This window comes from Coregonus clupeaformis, chromosome 22, assembly GCF_020615455.1.
Source record: "Coregonus clupeaformis isolate EN_2021a chromosome 22, ASM2061545v1, whole genome shotgun sequence".
In the NCBI taxonomy this organism is placed as follows: Eukaryota; Metazoa; Chordata; class Actinopteri; order Salmoniformes; family Salmonidae; genus Coregonus; species Coregonus clupeaformis.
Window position 1 is genome coordinate 1,407,113 of NC_059213.1, and position 21,876 is coordinate 1,428,988.

Below are 21,876 nucleotides of genomic sequence, written 5' to 3' on the forward strand. Positions count from 1 at the left end.
CTTCCTCTGCGGAAGCATAGTTCCCGCTCAGCCCAGTCAAAACTGTTCGCTGCTCTGGCACCCCAATGGTGGAACAAGCTCCCTCACGACGCCAGGACAGCGGAGTCACTCACCACCTTCCGGAGACATTTGAAACCCCACCTCTTTAAGGAATACCTGGGATAGGATGAAGTAATCCTTCTAGCCCCCCAAAAAAAAACGTTGTAAAGTGGTTAACCCACTGGCTATAGGGTGAATGCACCAATTTGTAAGTCGCTCTGGATAAGAGCGTCTGCTAAATGACTTAAATGTAAATGTTATTAATTTGTATTCGATATTTATTTATTTTTGATTTTTTTTAGTCATTTAGCAGACGCTCTTATCCAGAGCGACTTACAATTAGTGAGTGCATACATTTTTCATACTGGCCCCCCGTGGGAATCGAACCCGCAACCCTGGTGTTAGAAGCGTCATGCTCTACCAACTGAGCTACAGGAATATATGAAAAGTTAATACTTGTTTTTGTACATCAGTTAACTATTCTTTAATCACAACAATATTGGCCTTCTTGTATACTATGCTCAAACCCATTAGAAAATGGCAGTCAAACATTATAGATGCACTTACAAAAACAGGCTAAGAGCCAAAAGACAGTGGAGAGCTATTTACCATTACAATAGCATTCCAGGATTCCACAGATACTTTAACCCTCATGGGAACTCATCTCTGCCCAATTGCCAATAGTCAGGCTCAGGGTCTACAAGAACAACAATAACGTTTTCAAGGGATGGATAGCCTTGCTTGCAGCCTTGCTTGCAATGAAGCAACAAAGAAATTGGGTGAACTCAAGAGTAAAATAAATCCAATATTGTTTCATTTGTATTTTTTGATGATAACGATGATGATGAATAGATCTGTTTTATTTATTGTTGCTGAACTATTCGGGTTTTGTTGTTTCTGTTTTTGGTGCTTACACTTACACACAGATATAATGTAATGGCAATCGCCTACTGTCTAATTGTATGGTCATTTCTACACTGTCCTCGAGGTTGCATGACTTCGAGCGCACAAATGCGCGCGTATTGTGGTAAGTGTAGTTTGCACGTGCGCATTGGAAAATAGGTCCTACTTTGAACACTGGAATGTAGTTTCTTTGTTATTCCGTTCGGTCATTAAAAAGCCATTATTTCCACCTGTATTCGGGTAGATGGGTGTAATTCAATACAAACCATATGCAAAAAAGCATTTATCAAAATACGGTTATTTGTTTTGGGGAAGAAACGCCAAACAATTGAGAACTACATGTCCCATCGTGTGTTGGTTAATTTTTCTTGCACGCCGCCTCTCCCTCTGCCTGCGTGTTCTAAAGGAGGCTGTCAAGCTGAGTTCAGGGAAAACACAGAGCTGCCGATCTGTCAATCATAATTAGCAACCACAGCGAGTGAAACTGGGAGGAAGGTCGGTGAAACGGTATTGTACTTTCTGTGAAACAATTAGGCTATGCGTCGGAAAGGAGAGGAAAATAAGTATCCAAGTGTGCTTAAAATTATTTGTTCTACTTTGGAAGGAATTGCATAAAAGAGCTTTCACTGAAAGCCAAACTCGGCGAGTGTTACTTGCTAGCGCTTGTCTTGCTAGCAACTATTCTGCCTGGAGAACGAAACATATCCAGTGTTACTTGCTAGCGCTTGTCTTGCTAGCAACTATTCTGCCTGGAGAACGAAACATATCCAGAAAGAAGGTAACCACGGACGCACGACACTTTGGGATTTAATTTGGCTATTTAACACACTTCTTGACAAAAGTGGTTGATACATTTCAGAGGACTATCTTAAAGTATCGTTGTTGGTGACTCGCAGCGCAGTCTATCGAGGGAGGTGTGACGGTATTTATCGCTTACCCACTCATAAACAACTCATAAAATCTCTACCAATGCGACATTGTAACTTTTTCTGCTTTATTTCCATTGACCGCTCCCTGTCAATATTTGCAGGTTCACTCAAAACAATCTCGGCCACAACATCCAGACGGAAAGGAGGAAAGATGAGCGGGGGAGATGTGGTGTGCTCGGGCTGGCTAAGAAAATCACCTCCAGAAAAAAAGTTGAGACGTTACGTAAGTCTAAGCGTTATCATATTCTAATCTTGCTTTGGATCGTTACCACAAAGAGCGGATACATTGTAGCTATGCAAATGTAAAACACTTTCGATTATTTCGAAGTCCCGTACGTAGCCTAGCTAATCAGTTCCCCTAGCTGCACAAAGTTTATGCACCATCTCGAATCTTTGTTTAATACAACAAAACTATCGGCAATTCATGAATAGCCAGAAGTTGATTTCAAATCCGATTGTATTGTCAAATGACAATGGCCTCCTAGGCTACATCTTGATATGATGACAGCCTGCATGCTGTTGAGCTTTTCAGTGATTTGATGCAAATTCCAACAGTGGGTTTACTTCAAGGCATTCATGAAGATGGCCCCATACTGTGCAACATTCGCATTCCACGCAAGGCAACTGAAATGCTCGTCTGTCTAGTCATATCATAATCGTTTATGCGCACAAGCTTCCAATGTCAAAATCCTAACTGTAGGTTTCACTAATGTACCGATCTAACAAACAGATCACATTGACAACTCTCACAATGTCGTGAATGAATTCCAATGGACTTGTGTTCTCCATAAGGAATGCTTTCGAAAGCAGTTCCTGGTTGTCGCAGGAAACTCTAGTCTATGTAGACTATGGAAACACTTTTCACGCCACTTCGTTAGGGAAGTGAATTTTTCGTAGCAGGTTAAGAGACTGAGGTTAAGGTTACCAAACATGCTCTCCTAACGTGCTACAAATCACTTTGTCAAAGTGGCGTGAAAAGTGTGTCCCATGTAGACTCGGCCTACTTACGAGACAGGGAGGTATACCCATACAAATCAGTACAGTAGTGTCATAACATTGAAGTATTGAAATGATATGAAAATACATTTCAATCACAGTTGCATAGCTAGAACACGATTACGCAATATAATGAATGTCTTTCTCTAGAAATAACACACTTTAGAAGCTGGATGTCATTGTTGATAGTCTTACATGACCTTTTGTGTTTTTTACCTGAGAAAGTATTAACATTCTCACACCGTAAGGAAATTGCCTCTCTGTATATGCTTGTCCCCTTTGCTTACTGTGTGAATCAGTTGGCTGTATATTAGTCCCCATGATATTGGATCTGTTATCTATCCAAAGAACATCTATCACCATTGTATTCGTGGGCCCGCTATCAGTTGGATTTGCTAACCTACAAAGATGGCTTAGAAAAGAGACTGCACCCCACATCTCTGAGAGAAAATTGCCATTTTTAAAAGAGGCTTGCTGTTAAGTGTTGTGTTTGTGGGTTATTGGATATCTCTATTGATGTTTGCATTAGGAACTGGACGGCCCTGCGCTCTACATGTTTTCACAGGAACCACAGTTCTCCTCAACCGATCTCTCAGGGAGAATATCTATTGCATACCCCTCGCGTCCTCTCTCCTCGCCTCCTTCTCAAAACCCATTGGAGGAGAAGGTAAAAGGGGCGCGACCTCGCTTTCTCATCCAATGGGTTTTGAGAAGGAGGATGAGAGAGAGGAGGATGCGAGGAGTATGCAATTGAGATTCTCCCAATGTCGTCTCTGGTTGGCGATACTGAACCAAGGCATCGCCTGCCAAATACCATTCCTTCTATTCTCCCTCCACCACTGATGTTATGATCATTCGGAATCTGAATCTGAATCAGAACTCAGTTCATTGTCTTCCTCGTTGTCCTTGTTACTACATGCCTATGACAGGAGTTTTTCCTGACTTTGGGAACACTTCCTGTCCCTACTTAGTCCTAGTTAGAGCCTGTATCGAGGGCCCAGTGCTTTTCCTGGTCAGGTCACATGGTCAGGATAAAACGTTATAGTCTTAGTTAGAGCCTGTATCGAGGGCCCAGTGCTTTTCCTGGTCAGGTCACATGGTCAGGATAAAAAGTTATAGTCTTAGTTAGAGCCTGTATCGAGGGCCCAGTGCTTTTCCTGGTCAGGTCACATGGTCAGGATAAAACGTTATAGTCTTAGTTAGAGCCTGTATCGAGGGCCCAGTGCTTTTCCTGGTCAGGTCACATGGTCAGGATAAAAAGTTATAGTCTTAGTTAGAGCCTGTTTCGAGGTCCCAGTGCTTTTCCTGGTCAGGTCACATGGTCAGGATAAAAAGTTATAGTCCTAGTTAGAGCCTGTATTGAGGGCCCAGAGCTTTTCCTGATCAGGTCATATGATCAGGATAAGAAGTCCAGCCCCTAGTCATGATCAATCGGCACCCAGAGCTCAACACTCCCTCTGTCCTTGTGAAATGTGTCAGTCAGTCAGCCAGGGGGTGTAGGGGGTACTATGGGATGGCTAGTGGTGGTGGTGACACATTAACCATGGTGATAGAGTAACCATGGTGATACAGTAACCATGCCCTCCCACAGCAGGAACAGATGAGACGGGAGACTCTGATCACATGACAGACTCAGTGACCAAAATTCCTTATTCCCAAGACACAGGGAGCCATGTGTGTGCGCTCGCGTGCCCAAGTGATGTTTAACTGGAGGGTAGTGTAGGGAGCCAGCCCAGCTGCTGCACACTGAGGTTTTGTAACTGCTAACTGGGTGACATGGTGGACTGCGACACCCTGAGGTGTTCATTCATTAAGTCCATCTTACTTACAGCGTGTCACTTTGGAGTGACTGACTGGGAACACTTATCCTTATGTGAATGGAGCACTGAGAACGGTCTACTCCCTTAGAAGTGGACATTTTGATAAGTGCATAATCCAATGGGTAAGTGTAGTGCGTTGCATTTCACCAGGCCCCTGAACAAACTAAGATTGTGACCCGATTGCGCTGTAGTCTACTCCTTTACTACCCTCAGGTCTCTAGACTAGTGTGTATTTATCTCACCCTACATTCATTAGGCCCTAAGAATGTGTTTATCTATTTGTATGATTTGGTATGTGTCCATTCTGGCCTAAATGGCCTCTTTGTGCCCCTATAACAGGCTGTTTTGTTGCTGCCTCTTTTTGCCCCTGTAGGAACAGGCTGTTCTGCTGCTGTCTCTTTGAAGAACTCTTTGACCCAATTCATCTGATTCACACTTCTGCCAAAGCCTGGCGGCGTCTGTTTAAACACAGTTTTTGTAACCTTGTGTGTGGATGTTTTGGAACTGTGTGTGTGTCTCCTTAATGGTGTTCTACAATATGAATGGCTGTATTTTGTCCCTCCAGAGTGTGTTAATAGGATCTGTGTGATCTAGATTATGCCCTGCATGCAGTATGAGAGGGAACACTGATCACTGGCAGATTGTTGTTTCTGGCCCTGGTTGAAGCTGTTAGCTGGAGCCCCCACTGAGTTACACTGGGCCAGGTGTGTGCGTCCCACTCGCTGAGTGTGTGTGTGAGATTTGTGTATGTGTGTGCGTACGTCTGTGTGTGTGTGTGTATCTGTGAGTGTCTGCGTGTGGCAGTGGTTAACGACAGCAGCGGTTGTGGGTGGAGGTGACCTCACTTGAGCCGTCTCAGGATGGCATGTGACTGGGACTGTGAATAACAGAACCCATAACGCCTAACACAGCCTACGGGTCTTCAGGATTACGCCGTAACCACGTCATCATGACCAAGTTTCTGGGGCCCATCCAGAATATAGGCCTGCCTCATAATATCGGTCTAACTCTGGCAAGGGTTCTGAATGTAAAGGTGACCTTACAGATACAGGGATGAGTGTTTCGGTTGTGTATGTGTGTAGAGGTGTTGACTGAGAGAGGGGTCAGAGAAGTGGTGCTGCTGTTGTTTGTCAGGGAGACGGGTCGTCTATAGACGGTATAGGTTGATCTAAATAGACTTTCTGTTTGTGTGTGCCCTCTCATTCTCAACAGTGTTGACTCTTACTGTCTGAGCATTCAGCCCCAGACTCAGCCTCTACTCTCCACAGTAGCTCCAGTCCAGACACGTAGCCCTGCCGGCTGCCGGGAGGTTAACCATTCTGGGCAAAGTTTGTCCCCGGCTGGCCAGCTCAGCCCCTGATTGGACGAGATCAAGGGTTAAACTGTTCAGCGGCCTGCCTGTGTCTGCAGCACCGCCCTGTTTACCGGCAGGCAGATCACTGGGCCGCTCAAAGTGCACACAAAGGCCTATTTCTATTTTCTGGAGAGTGGAGACACATGCAGACACAGACAGCCTATATAGTGGGAGCGTAACCATGACAGTGCAGGGCCCCAGAGAAAGGGGTCTCTATCACATGGCTAGGGGACATACGCTGGCATATAAACTTCATGCACCACAGTGTTATGGATGTTTAGTATGTTCAGGTTTATCCATACACGGGATAGGTATTTTGTCCATTTATTTACTGTAGCCCTTAAACGTAACTTTTTTCATTGTTCCCCTCTAATCAGCGACTGATTTAGACCTGGGACACCAGGTGGGTGTAATTAATTATCAGGTAGAACAGCAAACCAGCAGGCTTTGGACCTCTTAGGGTAAGAGTTAGTTCAGAACCGTTCCATTCTCCTTTTCTCATCTTGGTGAGATGGTATGAGGAAACCTTCCACAACCACTTCAGTCTGATTTTCCCAGCTGCAGAAATCGAAACGTTTGCTCTGAAAATGCAACTGTTTGGTTTTCATTTCATTGACACTTTCCATCTGTCTCTTTTCTTTCTTTTTTACAATCTTCCTCTTTCGTTTCTCGCCTCTGTCTCGCAATCTGTGAATTTATGGAGGTCCCACTTGTAAAGCTTTCATCAAAGAGAGAGCCCTGCAGGTTGTGTGTCTTGAGACATCTGCACTGTGTTTTCTACACTACCCAAGGAAATGAAGGGGAATAAAAGTTGGTTGTTACTTTGTCACCCCCACTTTATGTGCAGAGATAGCTGAGGCCGGGAGGCAGCATGGGGATTCTCTCTCGGTGTCACCTCCCCGTATGGCGACATGGATCGCTCCTCTCCTCATAGGAAGCTCAATTGGTTGGTCCCATCCAAAGCATTCAGAGGGGTTATTCACGCCGTGCTTTTCCCATCCTTTCCCTCACAGGGCCTCAGTGTTTGAACGACAGTACTACAGAGACAGGCTGAGAGGGAAAATGTTGAACCCTGAAGGTCCCAGTTTTGAGTATGGCGCTGTGTCCCAAATGGCACACTATTCCCTATATAGTGCTTTACTTTTGGGCCCTGTTCAAAAGTAGTGCACTATGTAGGAAATATGGTGCCAGGCTCAGAAAATATCCCCCCATCCACTCATGTAGTTTACATTTCTCTTCACCAGTGAGCAGCTTGAGGGAGTCTGTCTCCTGACCTGAACCACTTACTGTAGCCTGCTGCAGCGCCCTATAAGCTATTACCTGTGCTCAAGCCTAATTGAACATTTTTGATTTGCGACCAACAGAGGAGGAAATGCTGCAACTCCTGAATGAACGACAGAGCGGACGGATAGACGGACGGGACGCAGTGGAGCGGTCAAACGAAACAAAGGATTTGCTTTTTTTGTTGAGTACAGGATTCATTAAATCTGCTTAGCGAGTGGAACGGGGGGACTTTTTCCCTCAACCTGGAACAGGACACAGAGAAGCGCTTGTGTGGCGTTAGCCTCTTACGCCAGCCAGCATGATTGTTCTAGACCAGGGCTCTCCAACCCTGTTCCTGGAGAGCTACTGTCCTGTAGGGTTTTTGCTCCAACCCCAGTTGTAACTGATCTTATTAATCTTATCAACCAGCTAATTATTAGAATCAGGTGCACTAGATTAGGGTTGGAGTGAACCTACAGGACGGTAACTCTCCAGGAACAGGGTTGGAGAGAGCCCTGTTCTAGACTATGGATGCGTCCCAAACGGCACTATTCCCATCCTATTGCACTGCTTTTCACCTAAAAGTAGTGTACTATATAGGGAACAGGGTCCCATTTGGGATGCAGAATATGTCCTCCTGGCTACCACGACAACGGAACAGTCCATTTTGAAAAGCAGCAGACGTCTGTTGTGTGGGAGCAGTCATGCCCAGAAAATAATGGATTGCATCGGCCATCAATTATTTAAATGTCCATTACAAATAGAAAGATAAAACAAAGGCATGCAATATGAATGCGGGGTGATACCTTGTTGATGCAGCAATTACAATGCTGTTACATATCACATACACCCTGTTTATCCCTCTTTTCAGTCGTTTCAAAAAACTGAAATGAAAGTTGAAGTATTTGCCAAACAGAGAATGTCCCCTCAGACCCATTCCTTGTTTGTATTTGAATGATTCCCCAAAAAAGAAAACGACTCCACCTGACTAGTGTTTATGTACCCAGAGCTCCACCACTATCACCAGATGAGCCAAGGCGCTTTTTTTGTCTCAGTTTTCATTTGCTTGTTTATGTAGCGGGGGCCGCTTGAAACCCAATCACGACATGATAAACAATGGGCATAACCACAATAACACAGCAGCCAATTAAAGCTAAGCCCTATTAATAAAGTTGGGGTTATTTTACAGGGGCACACACAACACACACAACACGGGTGAAAACCACCTCCGCCAGTGTTTTGCAACATCGAGCAAGCCTGATTTAACATGAGCGGTGTGGTCTGGAGCAGTGGTGTATTTTGAGCGGCTTGTTTTTCACTCAGGTGTGTGTGTGTGGCAACGGGAGTGCTCGCTTTCGCCTGATTTGGATTTATTGGTGTAGTTAGGAATCCAGTGGTGAAAGCCATAGGTATTTTATAACAGACACTAGACAGTTAAAGTATGCACACTTTCTGTCTGATAGTCTGTCTGGGACTCCGGGACCAAGAATAGGCCTAGAGTTGATCCACTGCCGTAAACCGATAGGCCTAGTGCTACAGCAGTTAAGTGTAGTGTAGCCTGTCAGAGAAGGCACACTGTCTGACAGCGGGGACTGCAGTGAAACCATAACAGAGATTTAGATCTATTCAACTTCTAAGTTATTACATATAAGTAAGAAGTCTACATTTATCTGTATTGCCTTGTTGGGGTCTGATTTGTCCTGGTCCTATTAGTGTTGTGGAGTGGGAAAGCCCACCGGCACAAACCCCATCCTCCCCATATGTAGCAATTTCCTTGCGTCACTCTCTGGTGACCAGTTCTCTTTTTTGTGGCTTTTCTGGTCATGTGGCTTTCTAGGCCCATGTCATCTTTCCAAAGTCTGCCTGTTATAACTCATAATGCGCCTCGCTGACAAACACTGCTAATAATGCTAGCACCACCCACCCCCCTATACCTCTCTCCTTACTGCTCCTCTTGGAAAAGATAGCAACTTGTTTGAAGTTAATTTCCCCCCTTTTTAAACGACACTGTTTACTTTTTGTCATGTTGCTTGGAGGTTGGGCTGCTGGCGTCGCTCGGTGCAGTCTGTAAACAGATGTGTTCCTTTATTGCCTGGCTCTTGCTGTTTACACTGTCGTTGAGTCTTTATCATACACTGAGTGTACAAAACATTAAAGGACACTTTCCTAATATTGAGTTGCGCTCCCGCCCTCATAACAGCCTCAATCCGTCGGGGCATGGACTCTATAAGGTGTCGAAAGCGTTCCAGAGGAATGCTGGCCATGTTGACTACAATGCTTCCCATAGTTGTCAAGTTGGCTGGATGTCCTTTGGGTGGTGGACCATTCTTGATACACACAGGAAACTGTTGTGTGAAAAACCCAGCAGCGTTGCAGTTCTTGACACAAACCGGTGCACCTGACACCTACTACCATACCCCTTTCAAAGGCACTTAAATATTTTGTCTTGCCCATTCACCCTCTGAATGGCACACACACACAATCCATGTCTCAAGGCCTAAAAATCCTTATTGAACCTGTCTCCTCCCCTTCATCTACACTGATTGAAGTGGATTTAAGTGACATCAATAAGGGATCATAGCTTTCAACTGGTCAGTCTGTCATGGAAAGAGCAGGTGTCCTTAATGTTTTTGGTCCTAAGTTATGCATTGCAGGCTACAGAAATGCAACTTGCAGTACGATATAATATGAGCGTGTTCACAGAGTTCACCTTTAGAAATCATTATTTATACTTGTTTAAAAAATGTTTATTTCATGTTCCAACTTAAGCCAGTCCAGTGACGTCTGGCTGGAAAAATGGCACACTGTAAAGATATTGCCTGACTACCCAAACGCTACGCCACGACCACGGATGCTAGTTTCTTCTCCGCAATGAGTCTGGATCTGAGTACCTCCCACACGATTTCTAGAACGCAGACACTTTCTAACCGTTCTGATTGGTTCCAGAAACCGATGGGCTGGGCCAGAGCTGGAACACGTGGGTAAAGTGCTGTTTTTGTTTTGTTTTTTACATTTGTCATTGGCTTTGATACTCTGATTGGTTAGAGATTATCCAATCGCTGATTACTTTGTTTTGTACAACACCCCTCATTTTGACGTCGCCACAAACGACTTCAACGATGGCAGTCTCAGACTGAATTATGTAGCAAACAGCAGCGGAAGAATCCAGTTGGAGTCATCAGGCTAGTAAAAATAGACCTTATGACAGAGCGAGAGAGGTTATTTCCAGACCCAACTTTGAGTCCTACTGCTGCTCCAGAGAGAGGGGGCTGCTGCAGGGACCCAGGAGCACACAGATGTCCAAAGATGGTCCCTTTGCCTTGGCCTCTCAGGCGGAGCTGGGCTCCCCTTCCAGCAGCTCACAGGACCATAGAAATACATATATGGCCACCAAGCCATCCACCCATCACAGAACATTGACCTGAATGGGAATGCTTTTTCTAGTGATCCTGTTTCTGTGGTCCAGACCACTGGATTGTTTGTGCAGTCACGGGAACAAGTCTAAAGCTGAGAGTGTATAGAGCCTGTGTATAAGCAGATGTGAAATCATCCTGGAAGGAGTTCAGGACTGGATCAGAGGCTAAGTGAGCAAGGGGTGTGTGTGTGCATGTGTTTGGTGTTTGCATTTTGGGATATTCCAGAATGTCAATCAATAACCCCCTCCACCTCCTAATAGGCCATCCAGAGGTAGGCAGAGAGCGAGTGGGAGGAAAATAAAAGATGCACCGAGCTAGCCTCAAACCCACACCATTAGCCAGCCTCGTCAGCCTACTCAGAGAAGAGAGCCCTCTGTCCCTCTCCCAGCGCAGGGCTCCGCTTGGCAGGCTGTGGCAGTAGGAATGTGATTCGCCTCTGTGCTTCTGGTCAGATCTGGTGTGTTCAGTGAGGGCCGGCCTCGGCTGGCTGATTTGTTGTTTCTGCAGAGAGCAGTGCTGAGTCTGACGGAGGAAAAAGGCGCAGCTCCCTGGCGCCCCGGCATGGCGGCTGCTTCCTGTGTGCGATGCTGATGGCTACCAGATGTCTGGAGGGAGAGAGGGAAGAGAGAGTAGTGTTCTACTGCGCTGGTGTTTAGTGCTCTTCGTTCTGTTTCACTCTCGTGCTACCGCTCTCTTTTTCTCTCTCTGACAGCTCCTCTCTTCGTCTCTCTCTGACAACTCCTCTCTCTCTCGGTCACTCAATTCAATTTAAGGGCTTTATTAGCATGGGAAACATATGTTTACATATATAAACAATAACAAATGAACAGTAAACATTACACTCACAAAAGTTCCAAAAGAATAAAGACATTTCAAATGTCATATTATGTGTGAATACAGTGTTATAATGATGTGCAAATAGTGAAAGTACAAAAAGGAAAATAAATAAATATAGGTTATATTTACAATGGTGTTTGTTCTTCACTGGTTGCCCTTTTCTTGTTGCAACAGGTCACAAATCTTGCTGCTGTGATGGCACACTGTGGTATTTCACCCAATACATATGGGAGTTTATCCAAATTGGATTTGTTTTTGAATTCTTTGTGGGTCTATGTAATCTGAGGGAAGTATGTGTCTCTAATATGGTCATACATTTGGCAGGGGGGTAGGAAGTGCAGCTCAGTTTCCACCTCATTTTGTGGGCAGTGTACACAGCCTGTCTTCTCTTGAGAGCCAGGTCTGCCTACGGCAGCCTTTCTCAATAGCAAGGCTATGAGTCTGTACATAGTCAAAGATTTCCTTAATTTTGTGTCAGTCACGGTGGTCAGGTATTCTGCCACTTTGTACTCTCTGTTTCGGGCCAAATAGCATTCTAGTTTGCTCTGTATTTTTTTGGTAAATTTTTTCCAATGTGTCAAGTCATTATCTTTTTGTTTTCTCATGATTTGGGTTCTGTGGGGTCTGTTTGTGAACAGAGCCCCAGGACCAGCTTGCTTAGGGGACTCTTCTCCAGGTTCATCTCTGTGTAGGTGATTTGCTTTGTTATGTATGGTTTGGGAATCGCTTCCTTTTAAGTGGTTATAGAATTTAACGGCTCTTTTCTGGATTTTGATCATTAGCGGGTATCGGCCTAATTCTGCTCTGCATGCATTAATTGGTGTTTGTCCCATTTTGTGAATTCTTGGTTGGTGAGTGGACCCCAGACCTCACAACCATAAAGGGCAATGGGTTCTATAACTGATTCAAGTATTTTTAGCCAGATCTTAATTGGTATGTCGAGTTGTATGTTCCTTTTGATGGCATAGAAGGCCCTTCTTGCCTTGTCTCTGCGATCGTTCACAGCTTTGTGGAAGTTACCTGTGACGCTGATGTTTAGGCCAAGGTATGTATAGTTTTTTGTGTGCTCTAGGGCAACGGTGTCTAGATGGAACTTGTATTTGTGGTCCTGGCAACTGGACATTTTTTGGAACACCATTATTTTGTCTTACTGAGATTTACTGTCAGGGCCCAGGTCTGACAGAATCTGTGCAGAAGATCTAGGTGCTGCTGTAGGCCCTCCTTGGTTGGGGACAGAAGCACCAGATCATCAGCAAACAGTAGACATTTGACTTCAGATTCTAGTAGGGTGAGGCCGGGTGCTGCAGACTTTTCTAGTGCCCTCGCCAATTCGTTGATATATATGTTGAAGAGGGTGGGTCTTAAGCTGCATCCCGGTCTCACCCCACGGCCCTGTGGAAAGATGTGTTTTTTGCCCATTTTTACCGCACACTTGTTGTTTGTACATGGATTTTATAATGTTGTATTTTTTTCCCCCAACACCACTTTCCATCAATTTGTATAGCAGGCCCTCATGCCAAATTGAGTCAAGCATTTTTGAAATCAACAAAGCATGAGAAGACTTTGCCTTTGTTTTGGTTTGTTTCTTTGTCAATTAGGGTGTGCAGGGTGAATACGTGGTCTGTCTTACGGTAATTTGGTAAAAATCAAATTTGACATTTGCTCAGTACATTGTTTTCTCCTGAGGAAATGTACGAGTCTGCTGTTAATGATAATGCAGAGGATTTCCCGAAGGTTGCTGTTGACGCATATCCCACGGTAGTTATTAGGGTCAAATCTGTCTCTACTTTTGTGGATTGGGGTGATCAGTCCTTGGTTCCAAATATTGGGGAAGATGCCAAAGCTAAGGATGATGTTAAATACTTTAAGTGTAGCCAATTGGAATTTGTGGTCTGTATATTTGATCATTTCATTGAGGATACCATCAACAGCACAGGCCTTTTTGGGTTGGAGTGTTTGCATTTTGTCCTGTAGTTCATTCAATATAATTGGAGAATCCAGTGGGTTCTGGTAGTCTTTAATAGTTGATTCTAAGATTTGTATATGTTTTTGCTGTTCTTTGTTATAGGGCCAAAAAGATTGGAGAAGTGGTTTACCCATACATCTCAGTTTTGGATAGATAACTCTTCGTGGTGTTGTTTGTTTAGTGTTTTCCCAGAAGTGGTTAGTCTATGGATTCTTCAATTACATTGAGCTGATTTCTGACATGCTGTTCCTTCTTTTTCCGTTTAGGTTTTCTACTGCCAAGTTTACACCTTCACTATTACAGTGAAACATTTGTCCAGGAAATTGTCTAAAAGGGATTGAATTTGTTGTTGGCTAATTGTTTTTTGGTAGGTTTTGACACTACTTTCCTTCCATCTATAGCATTTCTTAATATTATTCAGTTCCTTTGGCTTTGATGTCTCATGGTTGAGTATTGCTCTGTTCAAGTAGTGTGATTTTGCTGTGATCTGATAGGGGTGTCAGTGGGCTGACTGTGACTGCTCTAAGAGACTCTGGGTTGAGGTCAGTGATACAGTAGTCTACAGTACTACTGCCAAGACATGAGCTAAATGTGTACCTACCGTAGGAGTCCCCTCGAAGCCTACCATTGACTATGTACATACCCAGCGTCCGACAGAGCTGCAGGAGTTGTGACCCATTTTTGTTGTTGTAGTTGTGTCTAGGGGGGCATATGGGGGAGGGAATGCTGTCACCTCCAGGTAGGTGTTTGTCCCCATCTGTGCTGAGGGTGTCAGGTTCTTGTCATGTACTGGCATTTAGGTCGACACAGACTAGTACATGTCCCTGGGCCTGGAAATGGTTGATCTCCCCCTCTAGGATGGAGAAGCTGTCATCGTTAAAGTATGGGGATTCTATTGGGGGGATATAGGTAGCACATATGAGGACATTTTTCTCTGTTGATAATTTCCTCATTAATTTCTAACCAGATGTAAAATGTTCCTGTTTTGACTAATTTAATAGTGGGTTAGGTCTGCTCTATACCAAATTAGCATACACCCTGAGTCTCTTCCCTGTTTCACAGCTGGTAGTTTGGTGGATGGTATTACCAGCTCTGTAACCTAGAGGGCAACCAGTGGGTCCGTCTCTTTTTATGCCATGTTTCTTGTAGGATGACAATGTCTGTATTTCCAATTTCTTTGAAGTATGTGTTCCTGCTCTTTAGGCCAAAGGCAGATGACCTCAGACCTTGTATATTCCAGGATGAGATAGTAAAAGCTTTGTTCCATAGTGTCTAGTGTTGTTTTTGTGTGGTTTAGGCCCGGACCATTACAGTAGGTGTGAGCAGAGCATGTTGAGCATCTGATACATACCTCTTAGGTCACAGGATGGAGCTTGGGCGGGTGTAATAGTGGGGGTTGGGCCTGTTGCTCTGCTCACGGCCTGGGCATATGTCCTGCTCTCATGTTGAGGTCTCTCGGTCACTCAGTCACTCGGTCTCTCTCTCCCAGTCACGCTCTCTCTCCCGGTCTCCTCCTCCCCTCTCTTTCTCTGGCTCTAACCTAATCCCACAGTTTGTGGGTGTGTATCAGGGTGTGAGCTGCAGTAGAGGCTCTTAACTCTGCCTGTCTGTCCCAGTGCTCCTCTTAGTCAGCTTATAGTTGAGCCTCCTCCCAGATCCACTCTCATAGAAAAGACACGCGTCATTAGAAACTACCAGTAAATCATCTTCCCTCCTCCTTCTGCATGTCCTGGTCATGTCCCAAATGGCACCCTATTACTTATGTAGTGCACTACCTTTTTAACTATGGTTCGCGTCAAAAGAAATGCACTATATAGGGTGCCATTTGGGACGCAGACGAGAAGTAGATGAGCATATCTGGGCCAAAAAGCCTGTAATGCTACATTTTAATATCCAGACGTCGTACATTTTTACAGCCACTGTAATATATGGTCGTTGAGAGAAAATGGTGTGCCCTTCACATTTCACATGGTGTTTTGTGACTTTACTGTTTGATCTGGACTGTGTGGCGTGTGACATGTTGACTCTTTATCAATCCATGTGAGTGGTTTTCTGTTGAGAGTCGACCACAAGGGACCTTGTGTAAGTGGCTTTACCTCATTACTTAACTAATATTATGCGCATGTTTCAGTATGTCACTCATATTACTGTTTGGTATGGATTGTCAAACGTGTGCGCATGCAACCCCGCCCCTGTGGCGCCTCACCTGTCATCTCTGCCACATGTACACGCACCTGTCACGCCAGCTATGCTTCTCCGTGTGATCCGAGCCTGGCGTGTGTTTCTGCAAGACCTTAATATAGCCTCTAGACCCACTGCTTCTGTGGCCCAGCCCCTCTGTGTGTGTCCCAATCTCCCTTCTCTATGACTCCTGTGTGTTTGTGTGAGGGGGAGGGGGCAGCCTGGAGACAAGCTGTGAAATGCCGCCGCCGCCCCGTGTAATTCCTCGGGTTACTGCGAGTCAGCCGGGCCCATACGGACAGACTATACACTCTCTATCGCTCTCATTCTCTCCATTCTTCTCTTTTCGTCTTGTTCTTTCGCTAACCGAGTCTAGACCAGAGAAAGAGAGATGTGTGTCTAATGGAGAGGGAGAGTGGGGCAGGCCAGTCCTCTCCTAGCCAGTCCCCAGTGAGTGTCCTGCGGTCAGCCGGCCACTGTCCCTGATTGCATTATAGAGCTCTGCTCTGCTCTGCTCTGTTGCTGCTCGTTATCTCTGGTCTGGCTACCAGCCAGAGGAAGGGGGTGAGAACACACACACACACACACACACCCTCCCAGTGAAGACCCTGTTGTGAGAGCGGGCTGGGTTACACTCCCTCTGATTGGTGGCTGAGAGACGGCGAACTCCCACCTTCTCTCTCGGTATTCCCGTGAACTCTCCCAACGTTATTTCCGTATATCTCTCGGGTACGTCTCGGAACCCTGTGGAATAGCTTGAGCGCTCGACCCGTCAACATTTTGTAGGGCCGACTTCGTCGCTCGCTCTCTCTCTCTCGCTCTCATATACCAATGGCATTTGGCTAGGCGACTGGACAGGTTGATCGGGCATTGAATTCCAGGTCAGTACTGCTGTACAGAATATTGGTATTTTTATTGTTTCTATTTATTGTTGAGGGAATTCTATTGAATTTACTACTGCTTTACTGGACATTTGGGGGATTTGGAACTATAGACCCTGGCTTTATGGTTCCCAGGTGGAGTAACAGGCTGCAGGTGTTATACAACTCAAGACACCAGCCGTTGGCGCTTAGCGCTTTACTTCTACCTTAACACAATACAACTCAGCTTCACCTATTCAGAAACCATCCAGCCTGTGACGGAGCTTGTAAGTGTTGGGTCAGTGAAAGTGATCTGGTTTTCAGCTGAACAACGATCATCCCCAAAAAATAAACCTCATAGTTTATTCGTAAAGTAACGGACAACATTCCAGAAAGTAATCTCACATGCTGGTTGTCTGGAAGGGATTTGTTGTTTACAGTAGATACGCCTCAGCCAGATACTGCTCTTTCAATCATAACTGATCGATCAACAGGCCATTATGTTGATCAGTGTTCTGCCAATACATGTGTTTATGTGCTGGCATTGGCCATGCATTCATTGTCATACATCCTTAACATAACACATGGCATAGCCTTGTGTTGATCTGTTTTGTGTGTTCAGCTCCACTATACCAGTGTGTGGTTTAGACCACTACTCTGATGGACATTTGGCTTGTCGAGTTGTGCACTCAGTCATTCTCCTGTGTGTACAGACACGCACTCACAGACAGAGACGGACCACAGCAGAGCTAAGAGGGGAATTGTCTGGGCCGCTGGTCTTCCCTCAGCCTGGCTGCTCGCTCTCTGCAGCCAAAGAACACTGATCATGTGAACGGCCCAGCCCTGTCAATGGAATGTGTTGAATTCTAAAGATGCGGCTTTGACAAACACATGTGACTTGGGGAGGGGAGGGGGGGGGATGGGGCTCTTGTGTGGGTATTTTATGCTGCCGTACATGTTATGACCCTCCAACCTTTTTACTAATGTTATTGTTGAGAACAAACTTGAGAATCAGAATGAGATGTAGTATGAAAGAAAAGAGGGGAAGGCGACAACCTGATCTCTGCTTTCTGCAGACATTTTCCTTTGTTCCCCCCTTTCTCTGCCACCTACCTCCACCATGCCTGCTCCCCCACGTTAAGTAGACAAACGCTGTTGAACATTCCAGCTAGAAATGTCATGAGTAGAACTTACAGTATTCCTCCTAACATGAGAGAGCATGTTTGTTCTACGTAATATATTTATATCTGAGCCTTCCACATTGTTGTGCCCTGTACTGCTATAGTCAGATGACCCAGTCCCAGCCCTTATCTCCAGTCCACCATCAGTTCTCACGGCTGACCGGTTGCCAGTTCCACTAACAACAATCCCTCTGACTGAATACTATCCTGCATTAATTGAAAAGGCTACTGTATAGTAACAAGGGCAATTAACTACAGAAATATGAGAATTGTTCTTAGTGGCGGTTCCCGTTGGATAAACAATGAACCCTAGTGTGTGTGTGTGTGTGTGTGTGTGTGTGTGTGTGTGCGCATCTGGAAGTAACGGTAGTCCTATATCATTGCAGGCCTATTACGAAGGAAGGACACATTTCAAACTCAAATTAATCAATCATTCAACCAATCGGTAACTCAATAAACGTACAAATCAACTAGTCAATTCTGTCAGGTTATAGGGTTAACAAGCTAATAGGGGTCAACCTACTGTATGACTGACTGACTAAATCAGATGGTATATTGTGGTACACTTCTCTCTGCAGTCTGTCTATCTGATATAAGGAATTCTAAACTAATCTGAAACATGGATTACTGTTGCATTTATTATTTAGGAAAACAAATTGCTCTTGATTTCTGTAATACAATTGGAGTTCAGCCCATCTGATTTGATGATGTAGGCCTACACAACAAATAAAATTGACTCCTTTCGCATAGTTTAAGTATTCTCTCATACATATACAATAGCTTACTGTATTTATGTGCTTTCCCTACAAACACACATCAAGTGAACACATGGACTCCACCTCCGTTCAGTTGTCAGTAAGTTAGAAGCCAGTGTGTGTGTGTGTGTGTGTGTGTGTGTGTGTGTTGTCTTCTCTGCTGGGCTAATCAGTGCTTGACTTGGGCAGGAGCTCACCGGAGCTGAGTACCGGCACCTCAAATTTTCAACTGCTTGAGCTCCTGTTCCTTTTATAGAATATTAGCTGAAAAGTATTGTGGAGCTCCTGCACCTAAAATATAAACAGTACCGGCACCCAAAATGAGTACCGTAACCTATTTCAGTTCAAGTCTAGCACTGGGGCTAATGGCTATTGAGCTCTGGTTTCTGTTGCTCCGTCCCTCCACCACAAACCAACATCTATACAGCTTCACCAGCCAATAGCGAAAGTGCATGAAGATGGTGGCCCCCATGTACTTACCACAAGTCACATAAGTTGCATGGACTCACTGTGTGCAATACTAGTGTTTAACATGATTTTTGAATGACTACCTCATCTCTGTACTCCACATATACAATTATGTGCAATGTCCCCCAGTCAAATCAAATGTTATTTGTCACGTGCGCCGAATACAAGAGGTGTAGACCTTACCGTGAAATGCTTACTTACAAACCCTTAACCAACAATGCAGTTCAAGAAAGAGTTAAGAAAATATTTACTAAATAAAATAAAGTAACGCAATAAAATAACAATACCGAGGCTATATACAGGGGGTACCGGTACCAAGTCAACGTGTGGGGGTACAGGTTAGTCGAGGTAATTTGTACATGTAGGTAGGGGTAAAGTCACTACAGTGCCTTGCAAAAGTATTCATCCCCTTGGTGTTTTTCCTATTTTGTTGCATTACAATCTGTAATTTAAATGGATTTTTATTTGGATTTCATGTAATGGACATACACAAAATAGTCCAAATTGGTGAAGTGAAATGAAAAAAATTACTAAATAATGGAAAAGTGGTGCGTGCATATGTATTCACCCCCTTTGCTATGAAGCCCCTAAATAAGATCTGGTGCAACCAATTACCTTCAGAAGTCACATAATTAGCTAAATAAAGTCCACTTGTGTGTAATCTAAGTGTCACATGATCTGTCACATGATCTCAGTGTATATATACACCTGTTCTGAAAGGCCCCAGAGTCTGCAACACCACTAAGCAAGGGGCACCTCCAAGCAAGCGGCACCATGAAGACCAAGGAGCTCTCCAAACAGGTCAGGGACAAAGTTGTGGAGAAGTACAGATCAGGGTTGGGTTTTAAAAAAATATCAGAAACTTTGAACATCCCATGGAGCACCATTAAATCCATTATTAAAAAATGGAAAGAATATGGCACCACAACAAACCTGCCAAGAGAGGGCCAAAACTCACGGACCAGGCAAGGAGGGCATTAATCAGAGGCAACAGAGACCAAAGATAACCCTGAAGGAGCTGCAAAGCTCCACAGCAGAGATTGGAGTATCTGTCCATAGGACCACTTTAAGCCGTACACTCCACAGAGCTGGGCTTTACAAAAGAGTGGCCAGAAAAAAAGCCATTGCTTAAAGAAAAAAATAAGCAAACACGTTTGGTGTTCGCCAAAAGGCAAGTGGGAGACTCCCCAAACATATGGAAGAAGGTACTCTGGTCAGATGAGACTAAAATTGAGCTTTTTGGCCATCAAGGAAAACACTGTCTGGTGCAAACCCATCACCCCGAGAACACCATCCCCACAGTGAAGCATGGTGGTGGCAGCATCATGCTATGGGGATGTTTTTAATCGGCAGGGATTGGGAAACTGGTCAGAATTGAAGGAATGATGGATGGCTAAATACATGGAAATTCTTGAAATTCTTTCAGTCTTCCAGAGATTTGAGACTGGGACGGAGGTTCACCTTCCCGAAGGACAATGACCCTAAGCATACTGCTAAAGCAACACTCGAGTGGTTTAAGGGGAAACATTTAAATGTCTTGGAATGGCCTAGTCAAAGCCCAGACCTCAATCCAATTGAGAATCTGTGGTATGACTTAAAGATTACTGTACACCAGCGGAACCCATCCAACTTGAAGGAGCTGGAGCAGTTTTGCCTTGAAGAATGGGAAAAAATCCCTGTGGCTAGATGTGCCAAGCTTATAGAGACATACCCCAAGAGACTTGCAGCTGTAATTGCTGCAAAAGGTGGCTCTACAGAACTTGTCTGTCGGCCTTGCGTTAAAGAACATAATTGGTTAAAGAAAACTGATAAATAACGAAGTATACCAGTTTCATTTAATGACGAAAGGGTTGACAACCGTCCGTCCCATATAGATTGCAAAATAGTTGAGATTTTTGACGTACCAATCCCATGGCATAGTGTTTATGAACTGATACGCAAAAACGACGCCGGATTCAAAACTTAGAATTTTTCAATTGCTACAATCTTCCCAGCTCTGCAGATTTTGCTGCGAAGAGACAGAATCATTAGATAATTTGTTTCGGTACTGTCCATTTGTAGCTTGTTTTTGGACACAGGTCCAGGAATGGCTAAAGGATGTTAATACACTGCTCAAAAAAATTAAGGGAACACTTAAACAACACAATGTAACTCCAAGTCAATCACACTTCTGTGAAATCAAACTGTCCACTTAGGAAGCAACACTGATTGACAATACATTTCACATGCTGTTGTGCAAATGGAATAGACAACAGGTGGAAATTATAGGCAATTAGCAAGACGCCCCCAATAAAGGACTGGTTTTGCAGGTGGTGACCACAGACCACTTCTCAGTTCCTATGCTTCCTGGCTGATGTTTTGGTCACTTTTGAATGCTGGCGGTGCTTTCACTCTAGTGGTAGCATGAGACGGAGTCTACAACCCACACAGGTGGCTCAGGTAGTGCAGCTCATCCAGGATGGCACATCAATGCGAGCTGTGGCAAGAAGGTTTGCTGTGTCTGTCAGCGTAGTGTCCAGAGCATGGAGGCGCTACCAGGAGACGGGCCAGTACATCAGGAGACGTGGAGGAGGCCGTAGGAGGGCAACAACCCAGCAGCAGGACCGCTACCTCCGCCTTTGTGCAAGGAGGAGCACTGCCAGAGCCCTGCAAAATGTGCATGTGTCTGCTCAAACGGTCAGAAACAGACTCCATGAGGGTGGTATGAGGGCCCGACGTCCACAGGTGGGGGTTGTGCTTACAGCCCAACACCGTGCAGGACGTTTGGCATTTGCCAGAGAACACCAAGATTGGCAAATTCGCCACTGGCGCCCTGTGCTCTTCACAGATGAAAGCAGGTTCACACTGAGCACGTGACAGACGTGACAGAGTCTGGAGACGCCGTGGAGAACGTTCTGCTGCCTGCAAC

General features: G+C 44.8%; 1 protein-coding gene across 13 annotated transcripts in view; it reads left to right on the top strand.

Moving 5' to 3' along the window:
- Nucleotides 1-422: 422 nt before the first annotated feature.
- The window catches only part of gab1 (GRB2-associated binding protein 1), a 73,322-nt gene continuing 51,868 nt past the window's right edge, over nucleotides 423-21,876 (top strand). For 2 of the 13 annotated variants that reach the window (XM_041843260.2, XM_041843264.2), the window contains exons 1-2: nucleotides 1,284-1,864; nucleotides 1,973-2,094. In XM_041843260.2, coding sequence (XP_041699194.2) covers nucleotides 2,023-2,094 — 72 coding nt within the window. In that variant the 5' untranslated portion in view covers nucleotides 1,284-1,864; nucleotides 1,973-2,022. Of the gene's footprint in view, nucleotides 1,865-1,972; nucleotides 2,095-21,876 lie in introns of all 13 variants that reach the window. The other 11 variants (XM_041843258.2, XM_041843257.2, XM_041843267.2 and 8 more) reach the window with 11 other exon arrangements.